Source organism: Homarus americanus, unplaced genomic scaffold (assembly GCF_018991925.1).
Source record: "Homarus americanus isolate GMGI-L3 unplaced genomic scaffold, GMGI_Hamer_2.0 scaffold2539, whole genome shotgun sequence".
Classification (NCBI taxonomy): domain Eukaryota; kingdom Metazoa; phylum Arthropoda; class Malacostraca; order Decapoda; family Nephropidae; genus Homarus; species Homarus americanus.
Genome location: NW_024725489.1, coordinates 1,077,639 through 1,099,596, shown reverse-complemented (window position 1 = coordinate 1,099,596; position 21,958 = coordinate 1,077,639). Strand labels below are relative to the sequence as shown.

General features: G+C 39.3%; 3 protein-coding genes across 3 annotated transcripts; 2 read left to right on the top strand and 1 right to left on the bottom strand.

The window, feature by feature from the left end:
- The first annotated feature begins 2,106 nt into the window (after positions 1 to 2,106).
- LOC121864934 lies at positions 2,107 to 9,623 on the top strand. The gene is made up of 8 exons (XM_042364144.1): positions 2,107 to 2,533; positions 3,816 to 4,403; positions 4,929 to 5,085; positions 5,358 to 5,457; positions 5,734 to 5,838; positions 6,408 to 6,571; positions 7,597 to 7,701; positions 7,884 to 9,623. The coding sequence occupies exons 1-8, from the start codon at positions 2,260 to 2,262 to the stop codon at positions 9,055 to 9,057; spliced, it is 2,667 nt and encodes an 888-aa protein (XP_042220078.1). The 5' UTR covers positions 2,107 to 2,259; the 3' UTR covers positions 9,058 to 9,623.
- Positions 9,624 to 12,784: 3,161 nt separating this feature from the next.
- LOC121864933 (transcription factor AP-2-epsilon-like) lies at positions 12,785 to 18,647 on the bottom strand. Its single transcript, XM_042364143.1, has 5 exons — positions 18,447 to 18,647; positions 17,727 to 17,835; positions 14,721 to 14,857; positions 14,126 to 14,258; positions 12,785 to 13,864 (listed from the first exon to the last, which is right to left on the bottom strand). The coding sequence occupies exons 1-5, from the start codon at positions 18,586 to 18,588 to the stop codon at positions 13,726 to 13,728; spliced, it is 660 nt and encodes a 219-aa protein (XP_042220077.1). The 5' UTR covers positions 18,589 to 18,647; the 3' UTR covers positions 12,785 to 13,725.
- Positions 18,648 to 19,002: 355 nt separating this feature from the next.
- LOC121865088 (MATH and LRR domain-containing protein PFE0570w-like) lies at positions 19,003 to 21,935 on the top strand. Its single transcript, XM_042364420.1, has 2 exons — positions 19,003 to 19,124; positions 20,298 to 21,935. Exon 2 carries the CDS (start codon positions 20,826 to 20,828, stop codon positions 21,933 to 21,935), a length of 1,110 nt encoding a protein of 369 aa, XP_042220354.1. The 5' UTR covers positions 19,003 to 19,124; positions 20,298 to 20,825.
- Positions 21,936 to 21,958: the final 23 nt, after the last annotated feature.

Genomic DNA, 21,958 nt, shown 5'->3' with positions numbered 1-21,958 from the left:
ACCTGGTGATTAAACATCCGAACGGTTATGTTATACCATGTTATGTTATGTTATGTTATGTTACGTTATTAGGAAACCTTCTGTACTACGCCTTCATAAGACACCTTCCGTAGGACATATTCAGTACACCTTCTGTAGGACACCTGTAGGACATCGTCAGTACGACACCTTCAGTAGGACACCTTCTGTAGGACGCCTTCATAAGACACCCTCTGTAGGACGCCTTCAGTAGGACATCTTCAGTAGGACACCTTCACACACACATAACATTGAACCTTTAAAAACTATTTAATTCTCTTCCCTGTAATACTAATAAATGAGGATACAGGTAATCACTCCAGTCTGTGTAACTCAGGTGCTGTATTTACCACCTCGGCTGTACCTGGAATGAGGCAGGTGGTCGTGTCTCTACATACACAACTAAGAAGTGTCGGGTACTGTCAGATCCTGGATGAATGAGTGTTGTCGGGTACTGTCTGCCCCTGGGTGAGTGTCTGTGGTTGGGTACTGTCTGCCCCTGGGTGAGTGTCTGTGGTTGGGTACTGTCTGGCCCTGGGTGAGTGTCTGTGGTTGGGTACTGTCTGGCCCTGGGTGAGTGTCTGTGGTTGGGTACTGTCTGGCCCTGGGTGAGTGTCTGTGGTTGGGTACTGTCTGCCCCTGGGTGAGTGTCTGTGGTTGGGTACTGTCTGCCCCTGGGTGAGTGTCTGTGGTTGGGTACTGTCTGGCCCTGGGTGAGTGTCTGTGGTTGGGTACTGTCTGCCCCTGGGTGAGTGTCTGTGGTTGGGTACTGTCTGCCCCTGGGTGAGTGTCTGTGGTTGGGTACTGTCTGCCCCTGGGTGAGTGTCTGTGGTTGGGTACTGTCTGGCCCTGGGTGAGTGTCTGTGGTTGGGTACTGTCTGGCCCAGGGTGAGTGTCTGTGGTTGGGTACTGTCTGGCCCTGGGTGAGTGTGTGTTGTCAGATATTTGAGTATTTTTTTCTGGGGCCTTTTGTAAAATAATTGTTTGTGCAATGAAATTAGAGAAAACGTATTGTGTGCCACTCCAAGGTTCTCATTGTCGTGAACACATTTTCTTTCAATTCTTAGAGCATGTCCTCATTAAACTGTATTGAAGTTAGTAACATAATTAGATGAATACTGTGAAACTCTACAAGTTACTGAATGTTGATTTAGATTATTGCTTAAGGTACAATATATCGATTAAAATACATTAACAGTTTAATGTTTTTCTCGTCACGGTGTTTGTCAAGTCTGGTCTTAAAAGAGCTTGTAGTGGATTCCTCCCCTACAAACGCCGTGTGTCGCTGACTGGCCGACCCCCCGCGAATCTACCAGCGTATTGCTTCAAACATAGGTTGGATGCTCATATGAGCAATAGGGGTTGGGTGTAAACGGGACTGCCCAGTATGGGCCAATAGGCCCGCTGCAGTTTCCTCCATTCTTATGTTCTTATGTATCCCTCGTGGTCAAGGTCAGGTAACCAGCGACGCCGAACAAAGCGGGGGCCTACCATCAAGCCATGCCTTTCCCCCCGCTATATAAGACCACACCTGGCCGTGACCTGCCCCTTCTTCTAGCTACAGCCGCAGCAAGCAACACCTCCTCTGAGCACCCTCACCAACAAGCTCTCCCTACTCACGCTTGTAACCACGCTGCTTCCTCCCAGCACCAGCCACCAAGCTGCATTGTACATCCAATATAACATGTATACAGAGAGCACATTGTGAGTTTCTTTTCTGCATCCCATCCTGAGTGTGAACCAAATATCTGTACCCCACAAGCTCACACTCGGTGCCGTCACAACACTCTCTGGCAGATTGTTGCAAGAGTTCACAATTCTCTCTCCGAAAAAGTTACCCCTTACAGTTTTCTGGGCTTGCGGTTTCTTCAACCTTTTCTTCTTCTTTTTTCTTTCTTTTATCCTCTTCACCACTGATCGGCTCGTTAGCCGCTTGGGCGATCGGTCACGTCTCTGTCACACACTGTTGGCAAGTACTGGGCATGCACCAGCTCCTGAATGTACCTGAACCTGCTCCAGTGTTAGTCAAGTCTGGTCTTGAAAGAGCTCACACTCGGTGCCGTCTCAACGTTTGTTCCAAGAGTTCACAATGCAAATAAAAGAAAATGAGCTGGGGGCTAGTGGTGGTGGTGACGTCACGAGTTGTTTACAAACATTAGGACGAGGGAGGGAGACACCGCCGGACCATGAGTCTACCACCTGACCTGACACAACACGACTACTGGAGGGTCGTCACGCACTATGGAGCAGCTAAGAGAAGACAAAAAATCCATCTGTTACATGAGTTTAGCTGACGCCTTCCTGACACGACTGAGGAAGGAAGCGGAGACCAGGACGAGGAGGAGGATCCTGAAGGGGGTGGGGGTAGACGTTCTCCCCGTCACCATGGATAGGCAAGATTTTATATACGACTACTTAACTAAACTCTATGACCAGAAGAAAGGCACCTTCAGTAAACCCAAGATATTTGCCAAACAAACTATTTATGAATGTGAGAGAAGTAATGTGTGTAAGGGTGAGTATTAATGTGGACCGTGTCTTCTGCTATATTCTAATTGTGTCTAAACCTGATGTCCATCTTTTCTACTCCAGTTTCATATACTTTGAAAATGTCAGAGGTAAATATTCCTTTTATGCAATAGCGAGAATTTGATAACAGAAATAGTTGTGTCTTATACTTGATCCTCTTCGCCACTTACCACTTGGGTGGTCAGTCACGTCTCTGTTGGCAAGTCGTGGTTCCAGGATGTATATATTACTGTGCCAGTGCTGGTCAAGTCTGGTCTTGAATGAGGTACACTGTGCTGATTATTCACGGTGATTTAGGAAAAAAAAAATTTTTTGGCTATTAATTTCGTAAATGTCTGAGAACAGCACTACCACCAGAAGGAGTTGTTCGATTTTGTTATTTTTTCCACAGATGTTCTTATCATTATAGTAAGTATTTCAAAACAGGCGACATTTGCTAGATTCTAATAGAACCTAGCCTAACCAAGCCTACCTAACTTCCTCATCGGGGGGCGAGCCCTCCGGACCCCTTACCATATTGAATAGAAAGTACTTATTTTGATATCTAGTACCAATGAAAGCAACTTTATTGAAGCTTCATGGTGTAATTTATGTTTTTTGTGAACATAAGAGTACGCTCGAACCAAGCTGTCGGTCGTAAACAAACATACAGCACTTCTTGGCAGAATGTTTGGAGGGATATTTATAGAACGTTTATAATTAATTTCTTCACGTATAAATCATGTAGAGACATCATTTTAGTGTCAAATGATCAGTTTTCACTATGTTTTATCCTGCAATTTCTCTCATCCTTCATGCCCTGCCCACTACAGGTGATTTATGATTGTTGATAGAGAAAAAACTTACTGTATAATTAAAATAAAAAGTTGTTGCCTCTTTTAAAATACTTACTATAATGATAAGAACATTTACGAAAAAAAAATAAAAAAATTGAACAATTCTGTATGGTGGTAGCGGTGTTCTCATAAATTACCTTAATTTTTTCCATCCCGAACCATACTGTATTTATTGTTTAAATCGGGGACAAGCACAGGATCGCCACCAAAAAATTTGTAAATTCTGTTACATTACCTTGCATATGATTTATTGATAAATTGAGCCTACCTTAACTACCTAACTTAGTTAGTACGGTATATCAGGTTAAGTAAAGTAAATTAGGGTGCTGCTATAGCGTGCAACCTGTAAAGATATCTCCTGTCTAACCACAGGATTTGATATTGTTTTATTATTATTATTATTATTATTATTACTATTTTACATTTTCTTAGGTAGTTCTTCTGGTGATCCAACAAAGACTCGAGCCAACGGATGTAATGCCTATGTGTCGTTCATGTTTGAGGAAGGAGCAACGATCACGGCTTGCATCGTCCGTTTCCGTCTCTTACACAACGGCCACGACCCCACCAATCGGGAGGAGTCTAGGATCAGCAGGATTGACATGTCGTTGAAAGTTATGATCGAAATGCAGATAAACAGCGGCATGAAGATTAGTGAAATTATGAACGAGATTGCCAAGTGGAACAAAATGAATAAGAACACAGATCACAAAAACCGGAGATACTTCCCCACGAGACAGGACATCCAACAGCTGGCTCTCTCTCTCAAGAAACCTTTAAAGATCCCACACAGCAGCATCGTAGAATCCAAGAAACCCAGGAAGTATGACACGATGAATAAAGACAACATAACGAGGCTGTTGAGGACTGAACTACGCGAGACATGTGTTTACTATCAGTCTCAGACCATCACCGGGACCAACCCTCGGCCTCTGATCGTTGTTCTCCAAAATAGTGATATGAGAGAGATGTGTATTCGCCACGGCCAACACTTTGTACATATAGAGAAGAATTATGAAGGTTAGTGAAGATAATGAATTATTGTAGAGCATTATGAGAATTGGTCTGTAAAGTATGGCCATGAAGTATAAGTGTACAGTACGCTCCTCATTCACTAGTGAGCTTGTATCAGTATACATGTCAGGGCCAAATCACACGTTACATGAATATTTGATGTATACAGTAATGAAAAAATGGTGTTCGGTTACAGGAATCATTGAGACCATACATTACAGAAATGTTTACCCTCCGTGTACTGTACTGCATTATTTTACCTGGAAATTAACCCCCCTAATGCTACCTGAGGGGTTAGCTGAGTATTAGGTTTGGTTAGGTTAGCACCTGGGTGTTTAATCTCAAGTTGAAATAAGCTGGAGTGCCTAATTTTCAGGTGATGCAATACACATAAATAAATGTTGAGCAGATTGTCAATGGAGTTGAAGTAGAAGTGCCAATAATTCTCTCAAGAGGGAGTAGTGTGTGTGTGTGTGTGAATGAGATAGTACCTCTGGCTTATGGGACATTCTATAATGTTGACATTTTCAGGTCTGAGGCAGTATGGGAATGCTGTATATGTCTTAGTCGTGAGAGACGATAATGGAAATGGTTTCCCCATTGCCTACATCATCACTAGTGATGATGATGGTGTGACCTTTGTCCAGGCACTACAGAAACTCACCTCCAGATGTCAGATTACCCCCAGGTGTGTGTGTACTTCTTCTCTACCTTCCTGTTTTATCTTTTATGGTTGACTCGTGGCCGACTATTGTGGTTGACTATCAATTGCTGATTATTATGGTTGACTATCAGGCATCTTGAGTGTGAGAAGAGAGTGTTTAGGTAAGGTAAGGAAGTGCTCATTCTCTTGTTTCTAAGAAAACTATCACATAAAAAGCTAATTGTGTGTGTTGTGGAAAGAAGCATAAACGTACATGTGTGTACACTGTCGTTGTTTTTAATTTGAGAATGTTTCAGGGCGTTCTTCTTGGACCGAGAGATACACAACTTCTCGGAGATGATGGCACCGATTTACCCAGAGAGTCATTTCTTCATTTCCTGGTGCCAAGTGGCTCAGGTATGGCATTGGTTGTGATGTGGCACTGGTTTTAGTGTTTAGTGAAAGAAAAGATAGGGACGTTATTATGAATATACCGGTATTGTTGACTACAGTTACATTTTTATGTATTTTCATGAAATACAACAAATATCTCACTGGACAAGAGATACAAACTTTTGAAAAAAGTGCTCAATTGGGAGAATTTTCATTTTAAAAGTTATTTGTTCAGCGCGACTTTACCATACTGTACACAAACCTAAACAAACGGCTACACATTATTATAAATGATTCCAGGAAGTTCACAAGTGGCTACAGGGTTCAGCAGTGTCTGGGAAGGAGCATGCTGATGTACGCAAAGTTCTCCTGCACTACATCCTGGAGCTTAAGGGGTATGATATGGTAAGATTTTTCTCTTTCTTACTTTCTCTCCCTCTCTCTATCTATGCACCCCATGAAGCTGTAGTTGCTGTGCTCTCCTCTCATTCACAAACATCTTTCCCCAACTTCCAGTATACTTCACCCCATCCTTCCATCTTCTTGCTTCACTTTAATACATGCATACAGTCCTGGAGCCAGACCAGACTTTGGTACCCATTAGGTGACAAAATCTCATGTGTTTAAAGAATGTCACTCTGTCTGGAATATATTATGATTAGGTAACTGTCAGTGAGTGGTAGTTTAGTAGTACAGTAAACGATTGAATTATGTATGACTATATATCTTCTGCAGAGTAAACTTTTGTATAGGGTATGTAAACTGTTGTTCGGGGATCACTGTTGTGGGTGTTGGTACAGTGCAGTGCCCTCTACAGTATGCTAAACCTTTCTCAGTTTTCGTTCATTATATTATGCCGTTTTAATAAGTTAGAGTTTATATACAGGTCGGCTCATATCAGAATCTGTGTTGGTGGGGTTTTATTCTGCAAAAAATCTCTTAAAAACAAAACATAAGAATGTGTTTTGTTCCAGGAAGAAGATTTTATGTTAGCAGCAAGTGAGATGCAACATAGAATAGACTTTGAGACATTTACAGCGATGCTTCAAGCCGAGTGGATGACGTGTGCAGCCAAGTGGAGCGACTTTGGTGGAAGTTCTGTTTATGGCAGCAGTGATACAATGTCTGTCACAGAGAGGTTAGTACAGTTATTGTACACTCGCGTCAAATAATATCATTACGGAGGTGTCTGATGAATTTCAAAATGAACATCGCAACTCCTGTTGTCTCGGTAAGGTTGTCAGAATCCTTCCTCCGTAGTGTCGTATTGTCTAACACTAAATCGTAAAGATACTTTTGGATCAAGTGTACATGGTCATATTTATTATTTGAGAACCCTAAATGATTACTATATTTTAGGAAGTGCAATAAAGTGATCATATCATTGTGAAGAACATCAGTATTCTTCACAATGCTCAGATTTTCATCCTACTGCTTTTTAGGTTCCTGTATATTGCATGTCCTTTTTTATAGTAATCATTTAGGGTTTCTCTTCATACCAAGAGCATCAGCGTTCAACTTTTGGGGGGGAAATTTTAAACTATTTGTTCCACTTTTATATACAGGGTGTCCATAAACTATTGTACGCACAGTTATAAAATGGGTCAGATTGGTGGACACAAAGTATAACTATTGTCAGATTACTTTGTCTTTTGTTGTGTGATTACAGTCTTATAGGTATTCCACCCAGGGCTATATAAAGCACTCGGGGCCAGAAGTAAACAAGCTGATGAGTGGTGAAATTATAAAAAAATTATAAAAATAAACTAAAAATAAAAAATAAAGACACACGAGACCCATTTCATCTTTAATTAATTACTTTATTATTCATTTTACAACTTATCAGCTTACTAGTCGTTCAGGAGGTTGGTCTATTCAGTCTTGGTACAGGAAGAAACCTGTAATGTTTGGTAGTGAGGGTCACGCTGGATAATAATAATTAACGGTTTATTGAAAGAACATGGCAGCCAAAAGGCTGTAAATATACAGTAGTTACATAATTGGGTCACGATTGACAAATAATATACAAGTAACATTAGTGATACAAATATGATATAACACCTTTCTCACGTGCATCCTGACCAACCAGGACTCCAACCCTTGACATATTGGTAAGAGATTCTTGCATTACTTTATTAAACTTCATATTTCTTCTTTTTGCAGGTTTTTCTTAAGAATACAGCATCAGTTTCTGAAAGGTTTACACACAAGGAAGTGTTTAGAAGATCTGCTTAGACTCATCACAGAAAATGTCGTTGAACACAGGAAGTATGTTTGCATAAAATTGGTACACAGTCAAAACTAATACATTTAAGAAGTACGAGTCCATTACTTGATTGTATGTTGTAAGAATTTGAATTGATGGTAAATGAAGGATTGTGCTTTAGTATAAAATCCCAAGTTAATGGAAGGCAATATAAATCAGATCTTTTATTTTGTTATTTTTCCAGTTTTGTGGGTGGGATGGTGAACATGTCTCTACTGCTGGAAGGTACAGCGAGTGAGCAAGCTGGTTTACTACTTAACCAAGGTTGGTCACAGTTAATTACATGGCAGGGGCAGTGGGTGGCTCATGTCCCGTGCCACAATGTGTTGGAGATGACTTATCGAGTCAATCTGATCACAATGGAGTGCGAGTGTCCCATCGTAACCTACGTGGGACCCTGTTTACACCTGTGTTTGGTCATGGCCCTGGCACAGCTACGAGACGGACCGACTTCTGAACAAGAGCGTCACAGACTTGCTTCGGAGGCTTATGAAAACTCGGATTATGTCATGGATCACATTTCCTGTATTACATTTCACAGTGGAGTCTTATGTGTGACGAAGCTACAGAATTGGAAATGTACGTGTATAGCGAGCACTTTTGACATTGACTGTGTTGGAAAGATCTTACTAAAAATTGCTGAAGGAAGAGAAGAGGCCGTGACTTATACTGTCCCTGCTCCAAATACCTCGCCATCACCCGGGTTATCACACAGTCCTCGTGATTTAGTGAAAGATGTGGATAATAGTAACATAACAGTGTGTAAAGCAGAGGTGGTGCCGGCCTTCACCATCACCATGACGTCGCAAGTGGAAAAGAGCAGCGCACAAGATGGAACTTTTCAGGGAATTCAAGAGCAGCCAATGATCATTCAGGTCCACACCGGGTTGGTGACTGATCCATCTGGTGTGTCTCAGATGGTATCAGCCAGAGGTTCAGAGATGTCAGATAGTAATTTAGAGTCTGTTAAAGTTATTAAAAAGGAAATTGACCAAATATCAACTGACACAAATTTGTCTTCACTTGCAATTATTGAAAAACTATATCAGTGGTCTAGATCAAAAGACTTTAAAGATTCTAAAGTGCTTAATGACATGCTCAGAGAAACTCATAATGTTATTTGGGGAAAACAAAACTCTTCACTTCTAAAACAAGAAGTTGAACCAAAGACCAAAAAAATTAAGGATTTAGGGAACAAGAAATTAAGAGCCGTTGTTCAGTCCGTGAAAAGACCGAGAGTTTTTACAGAAGACGACGATGATGGCTTAGACCAAATGTCCTCGGTGTTGCCGACCATGAGGGTCAGCAGAAGTGGCAGAACTATTAAGATCAAGGAAGAACCTGACTTTATTATGTGAAAGTGCGTACAGTACCTCATTAAATCCCGAGTTGTACAGAATCACAGGTTTTATATGATATTTTCTCTTTCACTCCTACAAGCTTCCCCCATTAGCCTATGGTGTGAGCGGCCCAACATCATGACCAACACACACACACTCTCCCATCACTTTATTATAATTGCTTTACAATGATTCCAACCCAGCTCCCAGGACAATGTTTGTTCATACAATTGGAATGGGTTGTACATTATTACCATTATATCAGTTGGGCATTTGATTCACTTGTCTTAAAAATATTACCTTAAAAATCACTTGAACCCCAAAAGTACTGTACTGTACAGAAAATTTGAGATATACTCCTGTGTCTCTTATGGTGTGATACTGTTATCCTGGGAGGCAGAGTGAGACAGTTCCTCCAACCTCTCACATTTGGTTCTGTAAATCCATGAAAAATGTGTTGTTTCTACTCAGAATGTATATACAGTAATTCAATTGACAGTAGGAACATTATAGAATCTAGTCTCATTAAACATACCGAATCCGTCAACATGAATTTGAGTAATGGTATGTACAAATTGGATAATTTTGTAATTAAGATGATTTGTAACCAGGTGAGAAGGTTGGGTCAGCTTACCCTCTGACCTGACTACCTACGGCTGCGGTGCTTTTGTGAAGATTAGTAGGGTCATTACCTATACCTGACCACTGTGAACTTGATCTCACCCTTCTCTGTGTATATATATATACACCCTGTTTTCTACTTCTTCTTAGTCTGTACTCACCCCTGAAGATGTGAATTACACGAAAGCGCTTGGGAACTTCGTGTTTTCTTTTCCCTTGTGGTTATCAGCATATATATATATATATATATATATATATATATATATATATATATATATATATATATATATATATATATATATATATATATATATATATAGGCAACCCTCACTTTACGCGGTCCCACATTCCACGTTTACGCGGTACCCTGCCGAAACCCAGGATGCTCACATTTCGCGGTGCGGGTACCCCTTTACGCGGAGAGTGTCCGGCTCGACGCTATTTTTAGATTCGCCCCACCCGCCTCCTCCCTCCTCCGCCTGGGCAAGCCGCGAGGTAAGGTTGTGCATTGCATGTCTCTGTTGTGTTATCAGTGACGTCATATGACGTATCGGACTGTGATTGGCCATGCATCCCTACCTCCCTCCGCTGCTAGCTGTAATTGGTTTAAAGCAATATGACGTGTCCACCCGGGGGAGGGAGGGAGGAAAGACGACGCTTGACCTAGCCGCGGCAGTTTCATCCCTCCAGGCCACACCGTGTAATCGTGCAGCCATTGTTCTGTAAAATGGCTTCCGCCGGACCACCGCCCCCATGTTGAAACCTTTCTTTGCCTGGACCCAGCCACCCTAAGCCCAAGAAGACACGACGTTCCTTAAGCTACGAGGTGAAGTACAAGATCATCCGAGAGTTAGAGAAAGGAACAAGACAGGTTGATTTGGCGCGCCAGCATGGTGTGAACGAATCTACGATCCGGATGATAAAGAAGGATGCAGCCAAGATAAAGGAGCACATGAAGATCACAAAGTCTACAGGTGCTTCTATGATCAAGTATTTCCCCAACCAGGTGCTTCTCAAGACGGAAAAATTACTTGTGAGCTACTTGGTGCGTCAGGCGCGACGGAACATGGCGGTCGACACTCGCTCTGTTAAGGAGTATGCACGTGAACTGTATGCTGCAGTGTCACGAAAGATGGGAATTACAGAGCCCAAACCTTTTAATGCTTCCTCTGGGTGGTTACAGAGGTTTAAGATGCGGAACAAGATCACCAATATAAACATTGGTGGTGAAGAAGCTCGTGCTGACCGTGCTGCGGCTAGGGAATTTCCTCCGTTTTTACGTGAGATTATGGAGGAAGGACAGTACACCGACGACCAGGTGTTTAACATGGACGAATCTGATATTTTTTTGAAAAAGCTACCTTCCAAGACCTTCGTTGTGAAGAATGCCAGCAAGATTCGGGCCCGGAAGTTGCAGAAGGAGCGCATCACCGTCCTGTTTACCACCAATGCCTCCGGTACCTGTAAGCTCTAGTTATCGGTGATCCACACAGCCCGCAAGCCACACGCCTACAAGAGCATGGACATGACCAAGCTAAACATCCACTGGCTGACCGCACGTAAGGCGTGGATGTTCTCTACACTGTCCCTCTCCTGGTTTGATAACTGTTTCATTCCCGATGTGAAGAAATTCTGTGAGCAACAGAAAGTGCCATTCAAGATTTTGTTGCTGCTGGACAATGCACCAGGACACTCGCCCCTACTGTTAGATCGTCACCCTAACGTAAAAGTGGTCTTCCTTCCTCCCAACACTACGTCTATATTACAGCCCTTGGACCAAGAGTTAATCTGTAATGTAAAAGCTGCATTCTCAAAAAAAAAATTCCAGCTCCTGAACGACTACACCAACACCAGGGAAGAGTTGCGTAACCTGAGTGACACCACCACCGATAGCAAGAGCGAAGAAGATGAGGATCAACAGTTGGCAGAGCAAAAAATACTTTTCAAACAATTCTGGAGAATATTCAACATCAAGAAAGCTGTGGACCTCTTGGTGGAGGCATGGGATCAGCTGTCTGTAGCAACTGTTCGTCACGCATGGAGACATGTGTTGCAAGGCATTCCGGCAGTTAGGCAGAGTCAATCTGTGACTGGTGAGGTTCAGACTGTTGCAGTAGCAGTGGACCTTGCCAGAGAAGCTGCGCAGAGTGTTACAGCTGCAGGCTTCTCCGAGACCACCAACGACGACATCCTGGAGGTGATATGGGATCCTGATGTGACTACCGACGAGATGGTAGATGATGATGACGTCAGTGAAGAGGCAGGTGGTGCGTCATCCCAAGAAGAACACCGCTTATCCCATAGTAATGTTAGGGGTGCCATCGAGTGTGTTGAGAAAATCAAGCTCCTCCTTTCTGACGACCCTGACGCAAACAGGTATGAAATCTTCACTACCCAGCTGTTGCAGACTAAGGAGCCCTACTTCAAGGTTTATCACGACAACATAAACACCAGTCGTCAGCAAAGCATAACAGAGTTCTTCGCCTGCAACCCACCACAGCCAGCCCAAGCCAGTGATAGTGACAAGAGGTAGAGACAGTGAAAATGACTGAGGGATTTGTCAGGGAGGCCCTGACAAATGTGGATGACAGTGATGGTGACTCACCTGAGGGCCAGTAGCCTGCCCTCTGCCTCAGAACCAGCCTCCATCCCCGTATGCCGAACCATCTCTTCTACTAACGTAAGTGTTCAACCTAACTTTTAGTTTTCCTAACCTAACCTCTTCTATATTAATTGTTTGTGCATACCATCATAAAGTTAAGATAAAATTTTTACTACAACATAGTTGTGTGTCGTCAAAAAGTGGAGTTTGGGGGTCAGCCCGGTCTCTATTTCAATTAATCCCATATGTTATGTTGTTCACTTTCCGCGGTACCCTGTGGGTTATATTAACCGCGTAAAGTGAGGGTTGACTGTGTATATATATATATATATATATATATATATATATATATATATATATATATATATATATAATACATAATTATTCTGTATATTTAGATCTGCTAATGACTTAATTAACTATTCGTCACTAAAGGTTAATAATATTTGCACAATAATTATAGAAATAGAATCCTTAATCATCTCACCATCCTGGGGGGGGGGGGGTGGAGTAAACACAGCATTTGCTCAAGTCTTTTTTAACAGCAATGTACAAATTATTTCCTTAAAGAAAACTTAAAAATCCTGAGATACAATTATTTCAAAAGTTTAATTCAGTCCACCTGAAGTAAAATTATTATATTAATTTATTTTTGTTCTGAAAAAACACAATAGTGTAACATTTGTCAGCCTAATTATATATAAAAGTTACAAAAAGATTAGTACATTTCAGTTATTACATACAGTATACTGGCCTGCACACACACTAGTCACAAGTGATTCACATACAGTTGTATCTCTGATGTACTATGTTGGACTAAAGTCCCTACCCTCAGCCCTCCCTCTCTGGTCCCCATCCCCCGTCAAATGCACTACACAGTGTGCCATTGGTTGCTTCGTTATTCGAACCTCAGGTGATTCAGTCATATTGTGGCTGGCTGAGGGAAGGAACTTTTGTCTACCATAGTACAGGCACTGAAAAATTTATCTGTACAAAATTTTGTTGAGAAAATATGACAATGGCCGAAGGATTTTGACAACCCTACCGAGACAACCAAGACGACAGGAGTCTCGGTGTTCATTCTGAACTTATCAATCACTCCCAAATAGATAGCTTTTTGAGTGACTGTAAGTGTGATCATTATACTGATGTTCCTACTTTATAAATTCACGCTATATTCAGTGCACCATACTTACTACGACTCACCTGTACAACAGGTACAGTGATTCTCTACTATGAGCCAACCAGCTCTAGGGGTGGATCCAAGATTTTATGGTGGGGGGGTGATCAGATTTTAATGTGCAGACAAAAATTTAGCCAGGAGAGTCTTATGCGAAAAGAGAGGTTCGGCTGAGCCCCAAACCCCATCCTCTCCCCCTGGAACTGCCACTGAACTTGGGTTAAATTGATAATTTTTCTTTTATAGTTGAATGTGAATTAATATTTTTCTCATAGTAAATAAATCAAGTTTCTCTAAAGCTGATAATTTCAGTGATTATGTCAATAACAGCGCGTATGATGAGAGGAGAGAAGCCGTGGGTCATTAAGGTCAGGTTAGTGTCACGAGCTTCGATTTCCTTCATGATGTCTTGTAAGAGGTCCCTGGAATGATTAAGGTATAGTATTAAACAAACACCTTAAGATAATCACAATAAAAAAGATCATGAAAGAAGGAAAATATAATTTTGTATACTGTACATATCTTTATTTACCAAAGTGGGCAGTAATAGTGTTTTTATTTTGGAGATGCTGAAGCCATGATTATGGTAGGGTAGATCAGGTTACGTTAGTTTTAAACTGCACCAGTGACGAACTGCCTTAGAATCATCCACTACAGAATTAGAATCAATGCTGTAGTCTTACTTGGTCATATCAGCCTGAGTCTCAAACTGGTCCCAGCCGCCACGTGAAGATATGATCTCTCGGTTGATTTCTTTGAGTCGAAGGTTTCTTGATGCTAAATAGAAATAATCCTCGGCAAGTTGAGACGCTTCAGCTGAAAGAAACAAAAACATCAAATAGGAAAAAAGAAAATTGTGTAATCAAGAAATCAGCTCATGACTACAGTAAAGTACAGGTACTGTAATTGTTTCCATATCCTGTGAGGATGGCTTAACTTCTTCACTATTGGATGCCACTTTTTTATTTGGCCAATGCCAAATGATTTTATTCAGCAGAGAGGTGACCCTGTGCACAAGGGGTTATTACTCATCACCTCAGCCATCAGAAGAACACAAGCTTGGATTGAGTTGTGATCAGACATATGCGCTGAGAAGCAAGATAAGTCTTCTATCGTTGGTGTTAGTGGTGGGGTCACCTAATTTCTTGTCTAGTATTCAGGTCACCAATTAGGACAGTGGATTTAGTGTCTACAAAGTCTGGGAGATCAGTGTATTGAAGCTGATCTGAGGGAGCATAGGCATCCACAGCACATTAAGTGTGGAGTTACCCAACTTACTTTCCGTGAGTTTTGTGAAGCAGGAGATGACGGCAGACTTGGAAGTTAACTTCTTGATGCCGTTCTTAGCGAGGGTTTGTTTCAACTCCCTCCCTTTCTCTTTACTCAGGCGCAGGAGAGAGAGTAACATGGTCTGGCTGCAAGGATATACAGTACCACAATTAAAATGGAGGATTGAGGCATATTATTATTCTACCTGTCGGCATACATAATACAGTACTTTACCGAGAGACTTCCCTGCAGTCGTGACACCATTTTGGAATAGGGTTCATATAATGTCAATCCAGAGTTAATCTGTTTATCCATTTAGAAATTTTGATTATCCCATTCCTGCCTCTGTACAGCTGAACTAATAAAAGAAAAATTCAATTCACATTTTACTAACATAATACAGGATCAATTATTTTTTTTAGAAACCCAAATTTTTGCTGATAACAATACTAATAGAAAAGTAAAAATGATTTACAAATAATAAGCAAGCTTAATGATGGCAAACTATATGTATGAGATAAGATCAGCTGATTCAACAGAAACTATCATTTGAAAGTGAAACTCATATGAACATACTGTACAGTATTTTATTTCCTAGCAAATTTAATTTGAAATTGAAAAAAAATAAACAAATGGTGCTATGCCACACAGGTATTAAAAATGCACAAATGGCAAAATTCTTCCCAATTTATTGATGAACAAACTATACCTTTGTATGAAACTTAAACAAGACCCATGGTATGACCTCGAGTGTCAAAATGCAAGTACAGTACAGTATTAGGTCAGGCGAATTTTTTTTCGTCAAACGACAATTTTTTTTTAAAGTGAAAACTAAAGTGTTTATAAAGATACAGTAGTCTATATTTGTAAGAAAATGTATATAAAGGTGATTTAAAATTTACAGGCACATCGTAGTTCCAAAACGTCTATAGTACAACTATGATTAAGGAGGAATTTCTGCTTTTGATATAACTAAATGTTACTATCAATATTTCATTTTTTCAGTGACTTAAAATAAAAGTAGGTAAAGCCAAGTTAAACAAATTTGTAGCTGTGAGCTTTAAGATTTATATAAATGTAATGATGTAAGCAGTTGTAAGTTTATAAAACCACATTTACAGAACCAAGAAACAAAGACAGCAGTGACCTAACTACAGGTACTAACTTACCATAAGGAAGCATTGTACAAATTATTTAAAGCAATATAGTTAACTAGCAGTACAGTATTTGAATTAGAAAAGCTTATAACTAAATATTCCATTTTAGATAATTATTAAAGAAAGCGATGCAGTAGACTATACTGTACCAGTATTTGAAGTAGAAAAGCTTATAATAAAATACACAGGTAAATTTTCTAGCACAACTCAACACAAAAGCTTAGATTGAAATTGCATGTTTTAAAAAAAAACTAATTACAAGAACAAGTTACATAATCATATTTATTAATCAAAGTTAAAAACTTTCATTGTTATTTCAAAACAGGAGTGTTTTACCATTGACAGCATTAAGATGATTTCAATGCTGAATCATCTTTCACTTGTTTACAAGGAGACTTAATATTGGAAGTACAATAATGTATCTATGTTCTTATTGGTTTTCCATCAATCTAAAGGATTTCCATCATGAGCTTGCAGCTGTCATGTCTGGTATCTGTCCATTTCAGCTCTGCCAGAAGTTGTTACACAATATTTATTACTCTTAAAAACTCTTTGGAATTTATTTTGTTTCTTATAGACCACGGGTAGCCAAACCGTGGCTTGCTTGAATATATTGGCTCACCTCCTTTTTGCATCATAATTAATATAAAAGGTACCGGTAAATAAGAAAAATGTTTGAGCTTTATATTTATAAACTGAAGAGCTGGAGCTTGAAGACAAGCCCAACAATGTCTCTTTCTACTGCAACGTCTTGAATAGGTTTGCATTCCAGAGCAGTTCACTCATGGTAAGATCTGCCATAAGTGTAACAATGGAAAGGGATGATTTTGGCTGCCACACAAAAAATTAAAGAAATAAAATTACAAATGTATTGGCTGATACCAATACCTCAAAAATAGCCCGATACCACTGTTACTGATACATCAGTACATCTTTAATAAACAGGAAACTAAGAATCAATAGGAATAACAACTGATCATTTCATGCTGGCTAACATAAATGTTCTTCTTTACAATGATCAGACTTTATTCCTACTGATTTTCAGGTTCCTGTTTTTTGCCTTCCTAAAATATAGTGATCATTTATGGTTCTCAAATAAAAGAATTTACCTATACAATACTGAACCATTGCCCATAAAACAATGGTCATTTCTTTTTTTACTTTTTATCATCTCATTTACCTTACCTAACCTAACCTATCATTTGCTCTCCTATTCTAACAGTTTCGTAACTCACCAATATGTTAAGGGTTCGAGACTCTGCCTGGACATGCTTAAGAAGGGTGTAATCCAGTGTTGACCCTCCCGTACTTACACTGGATAGACCAACCACCTGAATGTTGACAAGTGGCAAAAATTATAAAAAAAACTATACTAACCTAACCAATACAAAACTAACCTTACGTATCACAATCTATCATAGCCCACACTAACCGAACCTATACCAACCTTTTGTAACCTATCCTATCCTCATACCCCCTACAGTATATAGCATTAATTTTTTCCTCTTCGCTACTGATCGGCGCATTAGCCGCTTGGGTGGTCAGTCACATTTCTGTTACGCACTGTTAGCAAGTACTGGGCATGCACAGACTCCTGAATGTATCTGAACCTGCTCCAGTGTTGGTGGTCAAGTTGGTCTTGAAAGAGCTCACACTCGGTGCCATCACAAGACTCTGGTAGATTGTTCCAAGAGTTCACAACTCTTCAAATTTTTTTTTAGGTTGGTTGGGTAATTAATCATTAGGTGAAATAATCCGGGGCAATAATCTTCACTTAATCAAAATTTGGGATTTAGTATTTAAAAGCAGGAAAATGGCAAGTCACTCTCCCATCCTTAACCGCGGCTTCTGTATTGACCTGAGGCATTCCGGAGGTGCCACTCGTCGACGCAGCTCATCTTGAGTCACTGTGATTTTCTGCTGCTCTCTGCTAACCATTAGAAGCGCCGGCACCCAGAACACCAACTCTGTAAAGGTTGATACAATTATTAGCCGTTTAGTATGGGATAATGACCTATTTGGAAGTAACCTAACCTAAAATTTGCTGGATAACTGAAACTATAATAGCCTTCATTTATACATACCCGAGTAATACGGGTCCAACTAATTACCCAAATGTAGCCACAATGGAGTCAAATAATGGTCCTACAAGAATAAATCAGACTGCCAATCACTTCTCGACTAGTATTTGGTGTCATAAAGTCACAAAAAATTGGTAAACTTAATTTAATCTGAGTTAATCGATCGAGTGCATGTACCTAACCTAACCTAACCTAACACAACTCAGATTAAATTAAGTTTACCAATTTTTTGTGACTTTATGACACCAAATACTAGTCGAGAAGTGATTGGCAGTCTGATTTATTCTTGTAGGACCATTATTTGACTCCATTGTGGCTACATTTGGGTAATTAGTCGGACCAGACTAATACATCACTAATACATGGGCAGTCATAAATCATAGTTAATACATGATACAAGACCGATTAAAACATTTATTCCTACATACATAACGTTAAATAAATCAGTAATATATCATACATGGCCATACATCACTCACATTAAACTCTCCTCTCACCTTTGTTCTCATGGTAGAGCTCCTCGCTGCCACTCACCACAGCCTCTTCCTCATCTTGTATTATGTGGACTATCTCTTCCTCATTAGCAGAACTGTTGGAGTTAAGAATCTCTTCAATAATCCCTTCCTCCTGACCCGCCATCCCCGTCACACTGACTTAACCACTCAATGATGGATAGATTATATATCACTAACCTCTAATACAGTTATGATCAAGACTTGGCTGAAAATTATATTATTTCATTAATTATCAGTATAAACTAGATAATACCGTATAAATTATTCGTAAGTAAACTAAAAAAATGTAGATTTATTTCCTATTACTTAAACATTAGTAACTTGTAAATAAAAAAAAATAGACAATTATTTTACTATATTACTCTATTTTTATTATTGATGTGAATTTAAATTGAATTAAATAGTATAACGATTATCCTAAAAACTCCAACTAGTCTTATTTTCTATTATTTAATCATTAGTATATTATAAATTATATAAATAACCCTCAATAATTATGGTATTTTGTGTTATAGAAGTTAATTATTCTCACTTTAATTAGGTAAGAAAGAGGTGTAGTAGTGAGGTATCCTGAGACACCAGACAAACCATAACACGTGTAGTTGGAGTGATTGTCTTGGTCACTCATCACTGTTAATGGCTTGGGCTCTGTTACTGTTGGTAAGTACTGGCTCTCTGTTACATACTGTTGGCAAGTACTGGGCTCTGTTTTACTGTTGGTAAGTACTGGCTCTCTGTTACATACTGTTGGCAAGTACTGGGCTCTGTTACTGTTGGCAAGTACTGGGCTCTTACTGTTGGCAAGTACTGGGCTCTGTTACTGTTGGCAAGTACTGGGCTCTTACTGTTGGCAAGTACTGGGCTCCGTTACTGTTGTCAAATACTGGCTCTGTTACACACTGTTGGCGTGTATAATTAAAACAAGACCAGCAATATACCTCAAGTATGACTGTCTTCTCATGTTAACAGACTGGTAATGAAGTACAACAGTTCAGGCTGGTCTTTTTACTGAAATAAATATACTGTACTGTATTACAATCATTTTACAGTTTTCCTTCACCAAATCTGAACTGTATATATTTATAAAAAGGCAACACACACTCATCTATAATCCAAATTTGATAATACTTTAGAAATTACCTTGTGAATGTAAAATATTTAACTACTGTACTGTATCTGGTAATATTAAAAGGAAATGGTTAATATTGATGACTGACCCGTGGACGAGTTATTTGGTTTACTGTTTATTTTCTTACCATATTTATTTTCAACAGAGAGTTCTGATATGTTAATCATTTCTTTTGCAATTGCTTCGTTTGGTAGATATTTAGGAGCCTAGGCACTCGCTACTTTGTTGTCTTGTTGGTAATGCGGCGGTGACGTCTCATCCCAGGATGTAAGCGGCAAATCATATTTACGTATTTCAAAGCACTCTGCCGCCAGGGCTTGAACAACGCAGATGCTCAGTGTATGCTTAAGAACCGTTTGGTACAGACAGCTGCTCTCACTTCCACAAAAAACGTAAAATTACATCATAGCATAGTAATTACTTTCTTTTTAATATACCGGGGATCCCCCGGATAGGAAGTTAGGTAAGGTTAGGTTGGTGAGGTTTTCTAACAATGCTTCTGCTGTTTGTTTTTCATATCAACTAAAGTTAGGTTAAGTTTAATTTAGAAATAACCACTTTTTCAACACATGACAATGTCCACTATAAAACACAGTGAAGTTGCGCCGTTTTTATAATCGTGTTCCGTGAAAAATCGGCCACGGGTCAGTCGTCAATAATTGCCAAAGAAACTTGCATATTTATTTATTGTTTCTCTCTTTTAGGTATGGATTGAAAAAAATGATCAAAAGTCTTGTAGGTTCGGCGGTACCTCAAGTGTGAAGGTACCTGAAGAAGATACTCCTGATGGTACATTACAGTGTATATATGGACGACACTCCGCTGACTGCATCTCTGCCATCTGTCTACATGTGTTAGATTTGGTTGTATAATTGTAAATATTTTCATGTGAATGATGGAAAGTTATATTCATAATTGAGAGTATTTCATAGTGAGTTGTTGAGTGACTTATAACCCTAACTTGTGAAAATATTTTCAGGAATTAGAGTGTGTCTCATGTACGATGCAATGGTTTAGAAAAAATAGATGGGAAATATAATTTCTAGGTAAACAAATGGTAGCTAACTATTAGCCCGACAAAAAATACCGATCAACGGTCAGACTGTATTTCATCGAGTGTCATTTAGAAGTGTATTACAGAGTGAACACATAAATTGATTTATTTTCACATAACAGGGAAAAATTATACAGGTATTAATGTATATAAAAAAGATGGTAAAATTCTTGCCTTAATGTTGTTTGATAATGATAACTTAATTATTACCAAAGACACGAAGAAAAATAAAAAGAAGTCAAAAAGAACTTTAAATGAACACCAAGACAATGGACAGGCTTTGAACACCATGAGTGAACTTGCAGAAAACACACTAAAGAAGAAAAAGAAGAAACGTAAGATAAATTCATTTGACAATGAAAGAATTGAAAATAATGATAGTAGTATGTTTCACCTTGAGAATGAGCAGTCTGGTAGCTTTGAGTTGGAGTTTACGGAAAGCCTTGATGTTCACGTTCGCAAAAATAAATCAAAGAAGCGCAAGAGGACAATTTTTCCAGGTACTGGTGGTCAGGTATGCCATGATGCCAGTTGCCATGACGATGACATGAAGCCAAAGAAACAAAAATTGGGGCCGTCTTTGTCACTTGAGAATGAATTGGACAATCCTGACTTTGGAAACAAAATAAAATATAAGAAAGCAAAAGGTTCGTGGAGTTTATCTGATGTGGATGTCAAAGCTGGTATAGATGTTGATGTTACTATGGACGTTGATACCACGAAACACGATGTAACTCACAGCTTCAAGAAATGCAAAAAATCCAAAAACATTCTTGAGGTATCTTGTACCGAAGAGAAAAATACTGCACAGGCAAGTGACGATCGTGATGCTGAGGACACAACACACACCTTGATATTTACGTCTCAATTTGATGACAATGACAACACCATCAATAATAATAATAAAAAGAAGAAAAGTAAAAAGAAAGTAAAACAAGATCTTGATTCATCACTTGATGCTCATGGTTGGGATACAACTCACTCCATTGATGGTCAAAATGATGATAAAGACAAAATTATTAAGAAGAAAAGTAAAAAGAAAGTAAAACAAGATCTTGATTCATCACTTGATGCTCATGGTTGGGATACAACTCACTCCATTGATGGTCAAAATGATGATAAAGACAAAATTATTAAGAAGAAAAGTAAAAAGAAAGAAAAACAAGATCTTGATTCATCACTTGATGCTCATGGTTGGGATACAACTCACTCCATTAATGGTCAAAATGATGATAAAGACAAAATTATTAAGAAGAAAAGTAAAAAGAAAGAAAAAACAAGATCTTGATTCATCACTTGATGCTCATGGTT

Excerpts from the sequence above, each read along its gene's own strand:
- LOC121864934 (XM_042364144.1), top strand. The coding sequence starts at position 2,260 with ATGGAGCAGCTAAGAGAAGACAAAAAATCCATCTGTTACATGAGTTTA. Across the intron at positions 2,534-3,815 it reads GAGAAGTAATGTGTGTAAGG|GTAGTTCTTCTGGTGATCCA; the intron begins GTGAGTATTAAT and ends ACATTTTCTTAG. Across the intron at positions 6,572-7,596 it reads ACAATGTCTGTCACAGAGAG|GTTTTTCTTAAGAATACAGC; the intron begins GTTAGTACAGTT and ends TTCTTTTTGCAG.
- LOC121864933 (XM_042364143.1), bottom strand. The coding sequence starts at position 18,588 with ATGGCGGGTCAGGAGGAAGGGATTATTGAAGAGATTCTTAACTCCAAC. Across the intron at positions 14,259-14,720 it reads CTTCACAAAACTCACGGAAA|CTGAAGCGTCTCAACTTGCC; the intron begins GTAAGTTGGGTA and ends TGTTTCTTTCAG. Across the intron at positions 13,865-14,125 it reads ACTCAGGCTGATATGACCAA|GGACCTCTTACAAGACATCA; the intron begins GTAAGACTACAG and ends TAATCATTCCAG.
- LOC121865088 (XM_042364420.1), top strand. The coding sequence starts at position 20,826 with ATGTTGTTTGATAATGATAACTTAATTATTACCAAAGACACGAAGAAA.